At 42.4% G+C, this 19,428-nt stretch overlaps 1 protein-coding gene across 1 annotated transcript in view; it reads right to left on the reverse strand.

Annotated features, from left to right (window-relative positions):
* Positions 1-1,852: 1,852 nt before the first annotated feature.
* Positions 1,853-19,428, reverse strand: part of LOC129835471 (leukocyte immunoglobulin-like receptor subfamily B member 2) — a 77,415-nt gene continuing 59,839 nt past the window's right edge. The window contains 3 exon segments of the mRNA XM_055901108.1: positions 1,853-2,159; positions 2,262-2,379; positions 2,381-2,541. Of these exon segments, the coding sequence (XP_055757083.1) occupies positions 1,876-2,159; positions 2,262-2,379; positions 2,381-2,541 (563 nt within the window). The 3' untranslated portion in view covers positions 1,853-1,875.

Raw genomic sequence — 19,428 nt, forward strand, 5'->3', positions numbered from 1 at the left:
TGATTGGATCTTAGATGTTAGCATCACCTGTTGGTCAAAAAAGAGAGAGACAGGTTATTTAGGTTGGTTATCCATCAGCTTGTCTAGGGACAGAGAGTATGGTAACATGTTGTTATAAAAAGTGCATGTTGATGAGTCAGTGTATGAGGTTACAGAGAGAGGAGACTGGTAGAGGTCTGGGCTAAGAGACTGACCATGCTGCTGATGTGTATACCCAGTATCAGGAGCCTGGCCCTGGGTAGATCCTTGTTCCTTTTGGGTGTTCTGGTTGGTTCTCTGGGGCTGAGGGGGCCTACAGGGAGAGAGATACACTCAGCTTAAGAGGCATAGAGAAGATGTTATACTGTACGTCTCAATATAGTTGAGAGACAGGTGTACTCACCAGAATATTCTGTTGAAACAGGAACCTGTAATGACAAAAACATTGTGTTATGTACTGAACTTTCTTCAACTATTTTTATTTAGAAATGTCTCTCCTAAACATGAATTAAACATTAATTGAGAAATAGTAAAAGTCTCACCTTTGCTGTTTTGATATCTCACCAGCAGGACCAGGAGAATGACCAGTAGAACACCAGCAACAAGCAGACCCACAACCACTCCTTCTAGGACTGATGTAGATGATCCAGGAGATACGACTGGAGAGAGAACAGCACAACACCATCAGACTCTGAGGTAGAAAATAAATAAAGTAATTCAATTCCTGTATGTATCTAAGACTGGAGAGAGAACAGGACAGATTCTGAGAGAGATTATATAGGTTAAGATTATAGAGCATGAAAAGAAAGCAGAGTGGCCCGTCTTTTGACAATTTAGTGAAGAGATCATATTTTCTAGGGGAGTGCAAATGTAAAACTATATTAACATCAACATTTAAAAATGTTTTTAACACAGATAATAATAAGGTAACTAAGATGTGATCATAAATGTTTTCTCACCTCTGACTGTCACCCAGCTCTCTGGTGATTCTCCTTGACCAGATTTACACTTATAGAATCCTTCATCTGACTTGGATACTGTAGGGATGGTCATCTCTCCTGTGGTCTCATTCTTGATGAGTACTCCATCTTTGTAGAAATCTGCCTTGAAGTTTGATCTGATTGTCTGGTATTTACAGCACAGAGTCACAGAGTCTCCTTCAGTCACAGGATGGGCAGGGCTCTCCAGGATCACATCCCCAGCTGTGTAACATAATATATAAATAATACTGTAAATCTGGAGTCATCACTCACAATACATCAACATCTTATGAGCTTGTAGAGCACAGTACAGTACACTAAAGTAGGTTACAGTGGAGTAGGGTACAGTACAGTAGAGTACAGTAGAGTACAGTAGAGTAGGGTACAGTACAGTACAGTAGAGTAGTATATAGTTGTAGTTGTGTTTTGGTCAAATAGATGTCAATGTTTGGGGTCTTGGAGGGTTGGAACCCCCCTGTTGTCTATACATCTCAATTCTCTACTCTTTTTCCTGAAGTGTCCACTAACCACATGGTGTTCCTCTGTAACACAGTTGGTAGATTATGGGACATGCAGCATTAACATGTAGATGTGCTGCCCGTGTTGTAACAGACACCATAATGGCACAGATACAAAGATGAAACCTCTATAGAAATGTTTTCCTTTATGTTCAAACATCAAGTTTAGGAGTCAGTGTACAGGACAGACTCCTCTCAATAGAAATACAGAATGTGTATAAACATTTACTCTGTACTAAACTAATTTAACAATATGTTTGTTATTGCTTTGGAGTTTGGAGACTTAACAGAAAAATGTGTCACTCTCCCAAAACTTTAACTAAGAATTCTGACACGCAGACCATGATTGAATCAATATAAATAGTGGCCATATTTTTTACAAAAAAACACCTAGTAACTCACCTTTTACAGTGAGTGACAGGACCACTTGGTTGTGAAGATGTGGGTCTAGACACTCTGTTCCCTTCACACCAGTACTGACCCTGGTCAGACACATCAGCTCTACTGATGGTGTGAGAGACTCCAATGTTACTGTAACCAGACTGGGATACTACATTATCATTCCTGTCTTTGTACCACTGATAGTTCCAGATACTGTCAGACCCTACTGAACACATCAGAGTAACTGTCTCTCCAGGGAACACAGGGTTTGGCTCTACAGTCAGTGTAGCTTTGGGCAGAGCTGAGAAAACATATCACAGATTAGACATATTACCTAAACTGGATACATAAGTAGCTGTTTCAAATTACACTGTAATAGTGATACTGACTATAGTGAACTTACCAGTGACACTGATGGTAATGTCATCACTGGGTTGTGACCTCTGGGTCCTATCTCTCCTCATCCTCTTCCCCTCACATCTGTACTGACCAGCCTGACCAGTCAAAGTGATGGGGATTGTGATTATCGATGGCTTTACTGGTCTGACTGGGAAGATGATGGTTGTCTCTGAAACAGAGGTACATCCAGTCTGTGTAGTCTGGTATGACACACTGCAGACTGACTGTCTCTCCAGAGTAGAGGACACCCTGAGGAGAGACACTCACTGAGGCCACAGGCAGAGCTGTGGAAAGACACAAACATTAAGGCCAATGCAGTTCATGTTCCAATATTTTCTAAATATTGTTGTGTTCTGACTTCTGAACTTGAAATATGAAGTATACTTATTAATGCCACTGAGGGAGGGAGGGGAATGTATAACGTTTACATTGTGTCAGGATATGTTACTGTTAGCCATCAGGGGTCCTATGAGAGGAGAAGAGACACAGTCTGGTACAAGTCAACATGACCACGGTGAGTTGGGGAGGAGTGAGTAGTTTGGGCAGAAGTCAGGTCAGATGAAGTGAGGAAGAACAGATATCTCCAAGGTTCTGTCTAGCAACAGCGATGTATAGGCTGTTCAGATGTGTAGGAGGGGCTCAGCATAGGAGAAAGGGTTAAAAACTAGTGCTTGTATGAATATGTTCTTTGTCTTATGCAGCTGTATGACCCAGTGGGTGAATAAACTTGTTTTGAGCTTTATTAAGCATCTGTGAGATTTCTACTCTGTTTATTTAGACCATAACAATGTGATTGATCACCATATTTCTTTACTTATTATAGTATAATAGTAAAAAAATGATGGTGATTGTATTATGAAATTAGAAAAGAATTATGGAATCTATTTTTGTTATTATAACTAAGAATACTGACACACAGACCATGATTGGCTCAATATACCCTGAGTGTACTGTGCAGTATGTGCTTGTTTGTCTTTAGTTCATCTACTGTTGCACATACATCTTTATATATTTGTACGATTCATATATAATTAAACGTTTTGTTCAAGCTGGGCTAACGCACGTTCCACTACGATTTCAATTTATCACAACAATTTATTTTAAATTCAAATGTTACATTGTGAAAGTGCTATATGGGTGAAATACAGTTAGGTCATGAGTCATTAGTCCATGTCCTTTGTAGAGTGACCTTCAAATGTAATATTTTACACTTTTTCTCTGTGTAATGATGTTTTGACTCGACCCAAGTTACTTATGGCATAAAAGCACGATGTGTGTGTGTGTGTGTCTGTGTGCTGCCACCTAAGACAGTGGATGTGAATATCTATTGATTTGCTCTCATTATTGTACATAGGACAGTTCTCTGACGTGATATATGTTCTGAAATGCAGTCAATACAAATTAATTATTTTCAATTCAACATTGTAACCCCCCCGTCAATGTCCTGGGTTTATGTCACACAACCCAGAAATATAGCATAATTTACCCTGCAGCTGGGTGAAGCACTCAACCCAAGTTGCTCGGTTAGATGTACAACCCAACCCAACCCAACCCTGCTTGATTGAATTATCCCAATGCTGTGTTTGTTTAATATTTACCCAGCGCTGTGTGGTCGAAATGACCCAAATGTGATTATTTTTAACCCAACATTTTGGAAAAATAATACAGTATGAATTGCCATATTATGCATTCCTCAATTTCTACCTTTTTAAGAATCCAAAATGGAATGTTTTCAGTATCCTAATTTAGTTTTGTGTTTTCTGATTGTTTCATTGCATGCATTCAACAAGCTTTGGACGAAGGACTTCCACAGGGCCGCCATCTCCAAAGATCACTCTAAAAGGCAATAGTTTAATTTATTGAAATCTTGTTAATTATCGTCTGAACTTCCATTGTTTGAAATCTATTGCTCAGTTATCACTTGGCTCATGTAAATAATTATGTAGTTGCCCCTTTAAACATCCCCTGAGTGGTCACAAAATATTAAACTGTCACGCCCTGACCTTAGAGATCATTTTTATGTCTCTATTTGGTTTGGTCAGGGCGTGAGTTGGGGTGGGCATTCTATGTTTTGTATTCTATGTTTTCTATTTCTGTGTGTTTGGCCGGGTGTGGTTCTCAATCAGAGGCAGCTGTCTATCGTTGTCTCTGATTGAGAACCATACTTAGGTTGCCTTTTCCCACCTCTCTGGGTGGGTAGTTGTCCATGTGTAGTTGCCTGTGAGCACTACGTTGGTGTCTTGTTTCGTTTGATGTTTATTGTTTTGTTGGCGAATTCTTATATTAAATAAGCATGTACTGCGCTTTGGTCCACTTCTTCCCAAGATGATCATGACATAAACAAACAATTTAGTCTTTGCTCTTTTCTTCATTACCATGCTGATGATTTCAAGTTGTGTTGGATTTATTTTGATCTGTTAAGACATTGAATGCATGTTGTTTAGTATATTTCCTATGTTTAATGTCTCTCTTTAATTTTCTCTGAGAAGTAAATTGATTTAAAGTTATGTGATTTGGTTTTTGTAGGTACATTTCAATTTTGTGAACACACAGTAACCAAAACCCTGATCTAATTTGCAAATTAATACTACGTTTGTAGCAAATTCGCAGCATTCAGTAGGATGTTCACAAGTTTCCCAGAATTGTTTACCAGAAGTTCACAAGTTGCTGCAAATTTTCCACAAAGGTTTGCCACAACGGTTTGCCAAAAGCTTGTTTTTTTGATAATGGCTCATAAGATCACATGTGAAATGATTGTGTTTTTCTGTAAGGGTGGTACAACTGTCATATCCCATCATAACAAACATATACTGTTATTTTATGACAACGTTTGTTAACAATGTCAGTTGTAAACAACGTACATTAATTAATTCCCCGAGCCCCATTCCTCAGCTGTATAACACAAGTGCGAGGGTGTCCGTTTTGTGATAGTTTGAATTACGGACTGCAGCTTTAAATGGCCACTGACTTACCATGTCCTGCAGCAGGTTTGCATTTATTGAGATGACTGATGTACTAGAGGCAGTTCTGCAGAGTAGTCACTAGCTTGCATAGACAGTCATGAAATCCGTTTTTTTACACCTAAACTTAATCCTAACACTGCAAACATTATGCATAAACATACATTATGACTAAAAGCATATTTTATTTTATTTTATTTTTCAATATGTAGCCAATTTAGACTTTGGAGCAGGCCTATCTAGTGGAAATTGCTCAGCTCTGCCTCCAGTTTAATTAAGATACAGCCCAATAAACATCAACCTGCTGTTCTGCACACAAAGTATAGACACCAAAAACCCCCACTAATTAATCTCTTAGTACAGTTTACTATAACTGTAGAGACGGAACTCTCAACCATTTACAATAATCACAACTTGATACTAGAACACATCCAACAAATATAGTATTTTGCATTCATTGTCATTGACAGCACATTTAGCAACCAATGAGTTAGTGCTACTCTGTAGTTCCTGATTGGTGACTTGGTTAAATGCTCACCACACCACCACACCATCTGCTATACAAGATCAGGTTCTCACAGAGATGCTACTTCAATATAGGGTGGTCATTCACCCCCACCTCATATACAGATATATGATCTTAATGTAAACTATATTGTCACAGCAAAATAATCCTGCAGAAACAGGATTTGAACGTTTAGTCCATAATGTTGCTTGATTGATCACAGAGCATGACATAAAGATGGAGATTATCCAGCTGGATAAGCTGATTTGTAAATACACTGAAATAAAGTTCTCACCTCGAGCCCTGCAGCATTTCACCGTCAGCACGATGGACACCAGTAGAAAGGGAGACATCACCAGTATACCACACAGCAGCCTGGTCAGAGAGATGGAGACAACGGAACCTGGAGGGACTAGAAAAACACCTGTTTTACCATCAAGACACTTGTCTCTCTCTGCCCACAGTGGAAAAAGGCAGCTTCACACACACCACCCTCCTCCACAAACCCTCCACAAACCTTCCAACCCTCACGAGTAAAGTATCTCAGGCTTTGTGCAGTATTTTGTGTCTTGAGAGGCATACATACAAATAACTAATTTAAGTGGTCCAACCTTTGTTTTGAACGGTCAAAAATGGCTTACCATTGAACAAAATTGGTACATTTCCGGTCTGCTTAATCCTGAAAGGTGCAATATTCAGAAATCGCTCTACCATTTCCTGGTTGCTGAAATTCAAATAGTTTGCATAATTTCTGTTTATGTGACAAAATAAGCAATGTATAGTGTAGATAATGATTGTACCATCTAAACCCCTGTGAAATATATGCATTCAATAAATGTATTCAATAACCAAAAATATTGTATTTTCAGCTGTTTGAATCTGGTGTACAAAACCGAAAGTAAAAGACCATAGAACAGGCCATAGAACATTCTACCACTTTTTAGGCATGTTTTCAATGAGAATGACAGATCTATAACTCATATTTCTATGTGAATTTGGTTGCCCAAAAAGTTACATATTGCCGCTTTAAGGGGAAGCTCTCCCATAGACAGCAATGTGAGAACAGCTGGGTCTGATCTGCATAATTCATAGACTGACTGTATATGAATGACAAAAAAGGAGCTACTGAGATATCTCGCTTGTTCCTACGTCTCTGCTACTACCACTGTTGATGATGTAAATATTGTAAATAATGGGACTGATGACACATCAAATAGATGTACACTACAGTATACACAGTCAGTATCATATGAATGTAATGTGGACAACTGATGACAGTATATTTTAAGTTAGAAGGTTCTAGAGCTCAACATGTCTTCTCCATGTATCACATTACAGAGATCTGTTACAGTATCTGACAACAACACATTGATGCACTGACACACATCTCTCTTTTTGTTGAGTCATGCTAGAATTACACAGTGGGATATAGTGCTGTTTGTCAAATGTATTGAAGGACATGGTGATACAGTAGTAGCAGTAGTAGTGGTAGTAGTAGTAGTAGTTGCATTAGTATTAGTAATTGAGTATTTCATACATTGGTTGATATTTGGTCATTTTAAAACCATGAAAGAGGATCAAATGACTAATACCTCATCTGAACACACCTCACCACATCATCACATCATTTACATTTAAGTCATTTACATTTAAGTCATTTAGCAGATGCTCTTATCCAGAGCGACTTACAAATTGGAAAGTTCATACATATTCATCCTGGTCCCCCCGTGGGAATTGAACCCTGGTCCCCCCGTGGGAATTGAACCAACAACCCTGGCGTTGCAAGCGCCATGCTCTCCCAACTGAGCCAGACGGGACCGGGACTGAGCCACACGGGATTTACCTGCCTTGGACAACAGGCTGCAGATACAGTATGTAAATATGAGAATAGTGTCACTGTCACCGGTTATATAAATAGATTCACAGAAAACAACAGTTGTTTCCACAGCTGTCAGCATCGAGCTCCAAGAGAGCCCTCAAAAAGAGTCAAATTGACAGGAGCTGTCATTATGAAATGATTATTATAATAGAGTATTTGATGTTCTATAATACAGTATATTAGGATTATATAAATAATGTATTATCTGCTGTCTCTCTTTAACCAACTATCATGAATGAAACTTATCTGAAAGATAATATTTTATATCGCTATATAATTACAGCTAGCTAGAATCCTACCTACAGTAAATTCTACAGGCCATGTTTGAATGACGATGACAAGTCAACTGTCTTGGTACTGCCTTTAAAAATGATATCAGTAATACAGATCAATCACAGGGTTGCTAGTTTACAACACGTTCAAATTAATTCCAGGGGAAATTAAGACCTGTATTTCAACTCACCATCCCACTCAGCATTCTCCTGGGACACGTGTGCGTGCCTGCAAGCGTGTGTGTCATTCCTTAACAGGTATGTTTCAGTACTACTAGTGTGTGTATGTGTGTCTGTGTGTGTATGCACACTTGCATGCACATGTGATTGCGTGAGTGTTTATGGGATTTAAATGAGTGAGTGTGTGTGTTGAGGGCCTTCTTCCTCTTCTGGTCTCCACTCTGAAAGAGGACGTAGAGTAGTGATGATGTCTGGTGAAATTGTCTACTCTGATGTTACATTCAATCAGCATCAGGTCAGGGGGTGGAGATTATATTTCAACAGGAAGCAGAAGGCTGAATACACTGAGTGTATAAAACATGACGAACTTGCTCTATCCAAGACATAGAATGACCAACTTAATCCAGGTGAACGCTATGATCAATTATTGATGTAAATTGTTAAATGCACTTCATTCAGTGTAGATGAAGGGTAGGATACCGGTTAAAGAAGGATTTTTACACCTTGAGACAATTGAGACGTGGATTGTGTATGTGTGCCATTCAGAGGGTGAATTGGCAAGACAAAATATTTGAACGCGGTATGGTATTAAGTGACAGCCACACCGGTTTGTGTCAAGAACTGCAATGCTGCTGGGTTTTTCACGCTAAAAATGTTCACGTGTGTATCAACAATGGTCCACCACCCAAAAGACATCCAGTCAACTTGACACAACTGTGGGAAGCATTAGAGTCAACATGGGCCAGCAATCCTGTGTAATGCTTTGACACCTTGCAAGACCCCTGTATGTACAGAAATACCATAATAATTTGATACAATATTGAATTTGGTCTTTACTACTACAGCCCATAGAAATGCATTGAATAACACATTCATAAATGCCCAAAAAGACAGTCAAAGAACAAATCATAACGAATAAGGTTTTGATGTCTATGCCCTATATCTAGGAGATAACTGAGGAATCATTTTAGTTTTTTGGAAAAATATTGAACCCCTTTTCTTTTGCCACAAAACTAGCTCCATACTTCCATTAGTTTTTATAGGTTACCTTCAGACGAGTCCGGTGACACTTGTGGGGGTCGTAGAGCAAGACAGAGAACACCATTGTGTTCTTGATAGTCTCCCATTTCCATAGTGGGGTCACATTAGTTTGTAACCCAAACGGTGCAGACGGTACAGACAGACGTTGGCACATCGGTGGTACAGCCGTTTTCGTGAGAAGACCGATTTTTGTGATGTCTCCTGGCCTGAGAAACAGCGCTGTACCTCTGCCACATTCCACCACAGATGCGGAAGGTCGACATAAGCGGATTCGGTGGATTGAGACCCATGATAAAAAAACAGATCTCTCTATCTTAACTGACTGATGTTAGACTCAATGAATATTGTTAACTGGCTATAATGATGATTTACTGTGTGGTTGTGTCACAAATAATAACTGTGTAAACCCAGGGGATATAGGGAAAATAAGACAGCATCTTGGTTGGGATCGATATGAGCTTTTCTGAAGTGTATTTGTAACTGTACTTATTCATATGAATTAGTACTATATGTTTAACATGTGGTATTGTATTACATTTACGTCATTTAGCAGACGCTCTTATCCAGAGCAACTTACAAATTGGAAAGTTCATACATATTCAGCCTGGTCCCCCCATGGGAATTGGACCCTGGTCCCCCCGTGGGAATTGAACCCACAACCCTGGCGTTGCAAGCACCATGCGCTACCAACTGAGCCACACGGGACCACGTGTATGAGTCACTGGGAATCTCTTTTAGAATGTACTATACCACAGTTACGTATAGTGCGATGTTTGTGTTTTATTTATGACTTTCAGTCAATTTCCTTTTGAATATATTCCATAGGGCCTCAACAATGGTTCTCCACAGAGAATCCTATTTTGAAGGATATGTACAGTATTAGTGCAATACTGTAGACAGACAGACAGTGTCACGACTTCCGCCGAGGTCGGTCCCTCTCCTTGTTTGGGCGGCGTTCGACGTCACCGGCCTTCTAGAAATCGCCGATCCACTTTTCATTTTCCATTTTCATTTTTCATTTTCCATTTTTCCAGACAGACAGACAGACAGACAGACAGACAGACAGACAGACAGACAGACAGACAGACAGATAGACAGACAGACAGACAGACAGACAGACAGACAGACAGACAGACAGACAGACAGACAGACAGACAGAGCATCAACCTGTTACATTTGGTTTTTGGCCAAAAGTGTTTCCTAATTTCTCATAACAATATGTTAGCTTTTCATCAGATATGTTGAATTAGAAAATTAGATATTGTATCTCTTGGTTAGTTACCCTTACAGTTAATATAGTGGTTTGCATGTTGGACCTTCCTGTCACGTTCGTTGGAATAATTATCGGACCAAGGCGCAGCGGATGTTGAGTTCCACATAATTTATTATAAAGTGAAACTTAGCAAAACAAACAATAAACAATAGAACAATGAACCATGACTACAGAGGTGCTACGTGCATTAACTCAAAACAATATCCCATAAACCACAGGTGGAGAAAATGCTACTTAAATATGATCCCCAATTAGAGACTCCGATTACCAGCTGCCTCTAATTGGGAATCATACAAAATCACCAACATAGAAAAACAAACCTAGAACCCCACATAGAAATAATAAACTAGACTAACCCCCCAGTCACACCCAGACCTACTCTACCATAGAAAGTAAGGGCTCTCTATGGTCAGGATGTGACAGTACTCCCCAGCATCGGGGGTGGCTCTGGTGCGGGACGAAGAACCCGCTCAGCTCGCGGATCCACCATCTTTGGTGGCGGCTCTGGTGCGGGCCGAAGAAACCGCTCATCCCGCTGATCCAGCCATTGATCCAGGTTGAACACTGTGCCTGGACTGGAACTAGATGCCGAAGAAGGCTCCTGCCATGGAGCGGGACTGGACACCGGCCCTGGCCTGGACATCGGTGCAGAGGAAGACTCCTGCCATGGAGCTGGACTGACCCCGTCCCCGGACTGGGCATCGGCGCAGGGGAAGGCTCCCACCATGGAGCGGAACTGGACGCTGTGCCTGGACTGGGCACCAACGCAGAAGAAGACTCTGGCCTTGGAGCTGGACTGGACGCCGTGCTCAGAATGGGCATTGGCGCAGGGGAAGGCTCCCGCCATGGAGCGGCACCACCCCCCAGTCACACCCTGACCTACTCTACCATAGAAAATAAGGGCTTTCTATGGTCAGGACGTGACACTTCCTGTCAAGGGACTCTAATCTAGTTGAGCTCAAAGGAAAGAATGTGGAGATAGTGGATTGTTAAAGAGAAACTAGAATGCAGCATAAACATTAACATATAAATGCAACATGCAGAAATTTAAAAGATTTTACTGAGAAACAGTTCCTATGAGGAAATCAGTCAATTGAAATCAATTCATTCAACTCGCCAACACAACACCATACACATGGCCGGTTGGACAGACTGCAAAATTCTCTAAAACGACGTTGGAGGCGGCTTATGGTAGAGAAATTGACATTAAATTATCTGGCTACAGCTCTGGTGGACATTCTTGCAGTCAGAATGCCAACTGCGTGCTCCCTCAAAACTTTAGACATCTGTGGCACTTTAGAGTTACCTTTTATTGTTGTCAGCTCAAGGTGCACCTGTGTAATGATCATGCTGTTTAATCAGCTTCTTGATATGCCACACCTGTCAGGTGGATGCACTATCTTGGCAAAGGAGAAATGCTCACTAAGAGGGATGTAAATACATTTGTGCACAAAATTTGAGAGCAATAAAAATGTTGTGCATATGGAACATTTCTGGGACCTTTTATTTCAGCTCATGAAACATGGGACCAACACTTTACATGTTGCTTTTATATATAGTTTCACTGTAGACTGATACATTTTCTAATATAATGTTGAGATAGTGGATTCATAGAGAGTAACTAGAATGGTACAATTCTAATAGAATGTTGAGATAGTAGATTGTGAGGGAGAAACTAAAATGGTACAAATCTAATTGGGGGTAATCACCATGAGGTTAGTTTTAGGGAAGTAATATAATCACGCATGGGGTGCAATATGTATAAAATAAGTGAAAAAAATGAACCATCTCTTTCTTCATCTCTCTGTAACCATAGGAGTAGCCGGACGTGAAGAAGATGTCACATACTCTGAGGTTAGAAGATCGGGAGGTAGAGCTAGTGAGCAGGAGGATCCTGGGAAAGGTGAGGTGTATGTGGAGGGGACACTCACATAGTCCCCTCCAAGATTATCACCAAGCAAAGACCATGGGACTGAACACCTCCCTCTGCAACTGGATCCTAGACTTCCTGACATTCTGGCTCCAGGTTGTATCCAAGCTGGCGTAGCAGTGTAGACGTCTTTGTCCTGTCGTGTCCCGTGTCCCTTGTATATATCTTTTTACATCTTTTTCTTCGCATATCTTTTAAAAATACTTTCTTAAACCTCAACTTCTAAATACTCTCCTGCAACCCGCCTCACCCAATGTGGCGTGGATCTGCTTTTTTCTAAAGTATTTCTATTTACTTCTGATCTGGAATCCATCTACTGAAGATAGCCAGCTAACTGCCTACCAGCTATCAGTTAGCAAACCATTGCTAGCGGTCATCAGCTAACCTTTAGCTCGGAAAGCTCTCGCTAGTTCGAACAACGTGACTAAAACCAGAGCATAACGGACCTATTTCTCTCCATATCCCCGGATTCCTACCGCAAACTCTGAACATTTTCATCTGGATCTTCGCAACTAGCTAACCACAATCCCGGGTGACCACTCCTGGCTAGCGTTTACATCCCGGAGCAAGCACCAATTAGCCTGAAGCTAGCCCGGCTAGGGCTCCTGTGTTACCACTGAAGCCCACTCCTGGACTACAATATCCGGACCCCTTTACTGCCGGTACGGAGCACGGAACCCCGCCGATCCTCTACGACTGGAATACCGACATAATCTGCCCGAGGACTCCAACAGGCCCCTCAGGCGTGACGCCCACTGAAGGCCCATCCTGCTAACCTACTAGGCCTGTTAGCTACCTAGAGCTACCTGGAACCCTGCTAATTCCACGACTGGTCTATCGACGTCACCGCACGAAGAGGCAAAAACAGACTTCCACCCCCATCGCGACGTCCCCCAAAGGCTAACTTGCCTGCCCCGGTCTGCTAACTGCTAGCTTATCTTGTAGCTAGCGCAGCCAGGAAGCTAGCACCAGTTAGCAAACACAATTCTACAATTCACAACCTCTCTTTCGCCATCGCTATCCGGCTTGGATTCTCTGTCGACACGACCACGTCTGGTCTGCAGACGTGCCCTCAACCGGTGCCCTCAACCGGCCTCCGTCTGAGCAGACCACCCGCCGGGCTACTAACTTTAAACGCGTGCTAGCTTAGTGGAGGCCTCACTGCTCCATCTACGGCTGCCCCCTGGACACTATGATCACTTGGCTACATAGCTGATGCCTGCTTGACTGTCCATTAATTCATGGTACTCCATTCTGTTTATTTGTGTTTTATCTGTCGGCTCTGTGCCTTAACTCAGGATCTGTGTGTAGTTAATCCGACCCTCTCTGCCTAGTCGTCGCCATTTTTACCTTCTGTTGCTGTGTTAGCTGACTAGCTGCTGTTATCTCACCTGTTGTTTTAGCTAGCTCTCCCAATCATGACCTGCAATCACTTTATGCCTTATCCTCTTGAGAATACAGGGGGTGCTGTTAACCATTAGCATAATTTCCTCTAGAGATTAAACTGCCTCTTATTCAATTATTGCTCCTACTATATGCATATAATTAATACCATTGGATGGAAAACAATCTATAGTTTCTAAAAACCATTTCAATTTTGTCTCTAAGTGAAACACAAGTCATTTGACAGCACTTTCCCTGATCAAGAAGAAGAATGCAAGATGTGTATGCTCGCTTCAACGCTCTGCCTACATATGGTCACGCCACCTATGACCCGAAACACACTTCATTCGTCTTCCTCTGGGTGTCAAGAGGACGTCAGAGGAGAATTTCTTTTGTTTATCTTGTACTGACGTGAAATAAGACCTATTTCTTTGGCGTGACCGACAACTTCCGGTTCTCTGATTCGCGGGATTTGCAGGTGCGATTGTATACTGTTTTGCTGCCGTTACGGATGAAAACTATCTCCGTCTCGAAGTTTGTTTGATACATGTGACCATATCATCTTAATGTATGTTTTTTCAATATAGTTTAATCAGATTATTTGAGTTTTTTCGGGAGTTTTGCCGTGTTCCGTTCTGTGAGTTTTTTAACTTTGGACAGAACCGTGCCAGTCGACCAGTACCTATGCTAAATGAAGAGGGAAAGTTGCCATTGTGAATGGATTGAAAGACTCATCAGGACTAAGGACACGTTGATCAACATTCTGATGAAAGATCAGCAATAGTAAGACCCAATTTACGATATTTCATATATCTGTCGTGCATGTGAACTGGTCGGGCGCGCCCAGCTGGTTCTGGCTGGCGTGGCTATGCTAATTTAGCGATACATTTTGTTTTCGCTATAAAACATTTAATAAATCTGAAATATTGTTTGGATTCACCAGATGTTGGGCTTTCAATATCTGTACGCTGTGTATTTTTTCTGAAATGTTTTAAGACAAGTAATTAGTTATATGACGTTGGTCTCTGTAATTGTTCTGGCTGCATCGGCACTTTCAGATTGCAGCTGCAATGTAGAACTGTGATTTATACCTGAAAAATGCACATTTAAAAAAAAAAAACTATGCTATACCATAAATATGTTATCAGACTGTCATCTTATGAATTTGTTTCTTGGTTAGTGGCTATATATATTTTCATTTAGTCGAATTAGTGATAGCTACTGACGCAGGAAAAAACTGTTGGAGTAAAAAAATTGTGTCTTTTGCTAACGTGTTTAGCTAATAGATTTACATATTGTGTCTTCCCTGTAAAACATTTGAAAAATCTGAAACGGTGGATTTATTCACAAGATCTGTGTCTTTCATTAGGTGTCTTGGACTTGTGATTTAATGATATTTAGATGCTACTATTTAATTGTGACGCTATGCTAGCGATGCTAATCAGTGTGGGGGGGGGTGGGGGGTGCTCCCGAATCCGGGGTAGGTGCTTGGTAGAGGTTATTGTATGTCTCTCTCAAATATCAATATGCCTTGCATACTGTTGTTCAGGCTAGTTATCATTGTTTTGGTTTGCAATGGACCCCGTAGTTCCACTCTCCGTACCTCTGATACCTCCTTTGTCCCACCCCCCACATATGCGGTGACCTCACCCATTGAGACCAGCATGTCCAGAGATACAACCTCTCTTATCATCACCCAGTGCCTGGGCTTGCCTCCGCTGTACCCGTGCCCCACCATACCCTGGTCTGCACATTATGCCCAGAATCTATTCTACCACGCCCATAAATCTGCTCCTTTTATTCCTTGCCCCCAACGCTCTAGGCGTTGGGGGCAAGGCCTTTCTAATCGACCTGGCCCGGGTACCCTGGAAGGATATTGACCTCATCCCGTCAGTTGAGGATGCCTGGTCATTCTTTAAAAGTTACTTCCTCACCATATTAGACAAGCATGCTCCGTTCAAAAAATGCAGAACCAAGAACAGATATAGCCCTTGGTTCACTCCAGACCTGACTGGCCTCGACCAGCACAAAAACATCCTGTGGCGAACTGCAATAGCATCAAAGAGCCCCCGCGATATGCAACTGTTCAGGGAAGTCAGGAACTAATACACGCAGTAAGTCAGGAAAGCAAAGGCCAGCTTTTTCAAGCAGAAATTTGCATCCTGTAGCTCTAACTCCAAAAAGTTCTGGGATACTGTAAAGTCCATGGAAAACAAGAGCACCTCCTCCCAGCTGCCCACTGCACTGAGGCTAGATAACACGGTCACCACTGATAAGTCCGTGATAATCGAAAACTTCAACAAACATTTCTCAATGGCTGGCCATGCCTTCCACCTGGCGACTCCAACCTTGGCCAACTGCCCCGCCCCCCCCGCTGCTACTCGCCCAAGCCTCCCCAGCTTCTCCTTTACCCATATCCAGATAGCAGATGTTCTGAAAGAGCTGGAAAACCTGGACCCATACAAATCAGCTGGGCTTGACAATCTGGACCCCCTATTTCTGAAACTGTCCGCCGCCATTGTCGCACCCCCTATTACATGCCTGTTCAACCTCTCCTTCGTATCATCTGAGATCCCCAAGGATTGGAAAGCTGCCGCTGTCATCCCCCTCTTCAAAGGGGGAGACACCCTGGACCCAAACTGTTACAGACCTATATCCATTCTGCCCTGCCTAGCTAAGGTCTTCGAAAGCCAAGTCAACAAACAGATCACTGACCATCTCGAATCCCACCGTACCTTCTCCGCTGTGCAATCCGGTTTCCGAGCCGGTCACGGGTGCACCTCAGCCACGCTCAAGGTACTAAACGATATCATAACCGCCATCGATAAAAGACATTACTGTGCAGCCGTCTTCATCGACCTGGCCAAGGCTTTCGACTCTGTCAATCACCATATTCTTATCGGCAGACTCAATAGCCCCGGTTTTTCTAATGACTGCCTTGCCTGGTTCACCAACTACTTTGCAGACAGAGTTCAGTGTGTCAAATCGGAGGGCATGTTGTCCGGTCCTCTGGCAGTCTCTATGGGGGTACCACAGGGTTCAATTCTCGGGCCGACTCTTTTCTCTGTATACATCAATGATGTTGCTCTTGCTGCGGGCGATTCCCTGATCCACCTCTACGCAGACGACACCATTCTGTATACTTCCGGCCCTTCCCTGGACACTGTGCTATCTAACCTCCAAACGAGCTTCAATGCCACACAACACTCCTTCCGTGGCCTCCAACTGCTCTTAAACGCTAGTAAAACCAAATGCATGCTTTTCAACCGTTCGCTGCCTGCACCCGCACGCCCGACTAGCATCACCACCCTGGACGGTTCCGACCTAGAATATGTGGACATCTATAAGTACCTAGGTGTCTGGCTAGACTGCAAACTCTCCTTCCAGACTCATATCAAACATCTCCAATCCAAAATCAAATCTAGAGTCGGCTTTCTATTCCGGAACAAAGCCTCCTTCACTCACGCCGCCAAACTTACCCTAGTAAAACTGACTATCCTACCGATCCTCGACTTCGGCGATGTCATCTACAAAATAGCTTCCAATACTCTACTCAGCAAACTGGATGCAGTTTATCACAGTGCCATCCGTTTTGTTACTAAAGCACCTTATACGACCCACCACTGCGACCTGTATGCCCTAGTCGGCTGGCCCTCGCTACATGTTCGTCGTCAGACCCACTGGCTTCAGGTCATCTACAAGGCTATGCTAGGTAAAGTGCCGCCTTATCTCAGTTCACTGGTCACGATGGCTACACCCACCCGTAGCACGCGCTCCAGCAGGTGTATCTCACTGATCATCCCTAAAGCCAAAACCTCATTTGGACGCCTTTCCTTCCAGTTCTCTGCTGCCTGCGACTGGAACGAATTGCAAAAATCTCTGAAGTTGGAGACTTTTATCTCCCTCAACAACTTTAAAAATCTGCTATCCGAGCAGCTAACCGATCGCTGCAGCTGTACATAGTCCATCTGTAAACTACCCACCCAATTTACCTACCTCACCCCCATACTGCTTTTATTTATTTACTTTTCTGCTCTTTTGCACACCAGTATCTCTTCTTGCACATGATCATCTGATGATTTACCACTCCAGTGTTAATCTGCTAAATTGTAATTATTCGATTTATTGCCTACCTCATTTCTTTTGCACACATTGTATATAGATTCTCTTTTTTCTACCATGTTATTGACTTGTTTATTGTTTACTCCATGTGTAACTCTGTGTTGTTGTCTGTTCACACTGCTATGCTTTATCTTGGCCAGGTCGCAGTTGCAAATGAGAACTTGTTCTCAACTAGCCTACCTGGTTAAATAAAGGTGAAATAAAAATAAAATAAATAAAATAAAAGGTGGTGAGGGTAGGCAACAACACCTTCACCATGCTGACCCTCAACACGAAGGCCCCTCAGGGGTGTGTACTTTGTCCCCTCCTGTATTCCCTGTTCACCCACGACTTCGTGGCCATGCATATCTTCAACATCATCATCAAGTTTGCTAACGAAACGACAGTGGTAGGCCTGATCACAGAAACCGATGAGTCAGCAGGGAGGAGGTCAGAGATATAGCAGTGTGGTGCCAGGACAATGATCTCTCCCTCAACGTCAGTAAGACCATGGAGCTGATCGTGGATTATAGGAGAAAGAGGGGAGACCACGCCCCTATCAACATCGAGAGGGCTGTTGTGGAGTTGGTTGTACAGAGGGTGGTGCAGGCAGCCCAGTACATCACTGGGCTGCCTGCACGATTTCAGAGAAAGGCACGAAAAATTGCCAAAGAGCCAGCCATCCAAGCCATAGACTGTTCTCTCTGCTACCGTCCGGCAAACAGTACCGGATCACCGGCTCTCGGACCAACAGGCTCCAAGACACTTCAACCCCCAAACCATAAGACTGCTGAATAGTCACTTAATGGTACCCAAACAATCTGCACTGACTATATCTTGCAGTGACCCTACACACACTCACTAGACTATATACACACACTCACCAGACTATACTGTATATATACAAACCATATACACACCATAGAACACTATATATGCAAAAGTACATGGACACCCCTTCAAGTCAGTCAATTCGTCTCTTTCAGCCACACCCGTTGCTGACAGGTGACTAAAATTGATTACACAGCCATGCAACCTCCATAGACAAACATTGGCAGTTGAATGGCCTTACAGAAGAGCTCAGTGACTTTTAACGTGGTACCGTCATAGGATGCCACCTTTCCAACAAGTCAGTTCCATTTTTGCCCTTGTCCTGGATATACATATAAATATAGTATATACTGTAAGTCATCAAATACAAATTGCATCTCATTGTCTCTTGTCTCCTTGTCTTCTGGTGTGTTCTTGTCTCTCCTCTCTCTCTTCTAGGGAATCAGAAGAGATGTAATACCATTCAGCTGTGTTCTCCTGGCTGGGAGTTCTACAATGGATCATGTTACTACTTCTCTAACAACAGAGAGTAGTTAGGAGATTTTGGTCATGTAGTGTAACTAAATGCTGCATGACTCTCACATAAAGTGCAGACTTCCAGTTAGCAGTTATCGAACATCTAGTGGAAAGCCTTCCCAGAAGAGAGAAGGCTGTTATAGAAGCAATTGGGGGACCAACTCCATATTAATGCCCATGATTTTGGAATTAGATGTTTGACGAGTGTCCACATACTTTTGGTCATGTAGTGTAATTTACTGCTACATGACTCTCAGATAATGTGCAGACTTCAAGTTAGGCTACATCCTTCTTTCAGTA

Source organism: Salvelinus fontinalis, chromosome 36, assembly GCF_029448725.1.
Source record: "Salvelinus fontinalis isolate EN_2023a chromosome 36, ASM2944872v1, whole genome shotgun sequence".
In the NCBI taxonomy this organism is placed as follows: Eukaryota; Metazoa; Chordata; class Actinopteri; order Salmoniformes; family Salmonidae; genus Salvelinus; species Salvelinus fontinalis.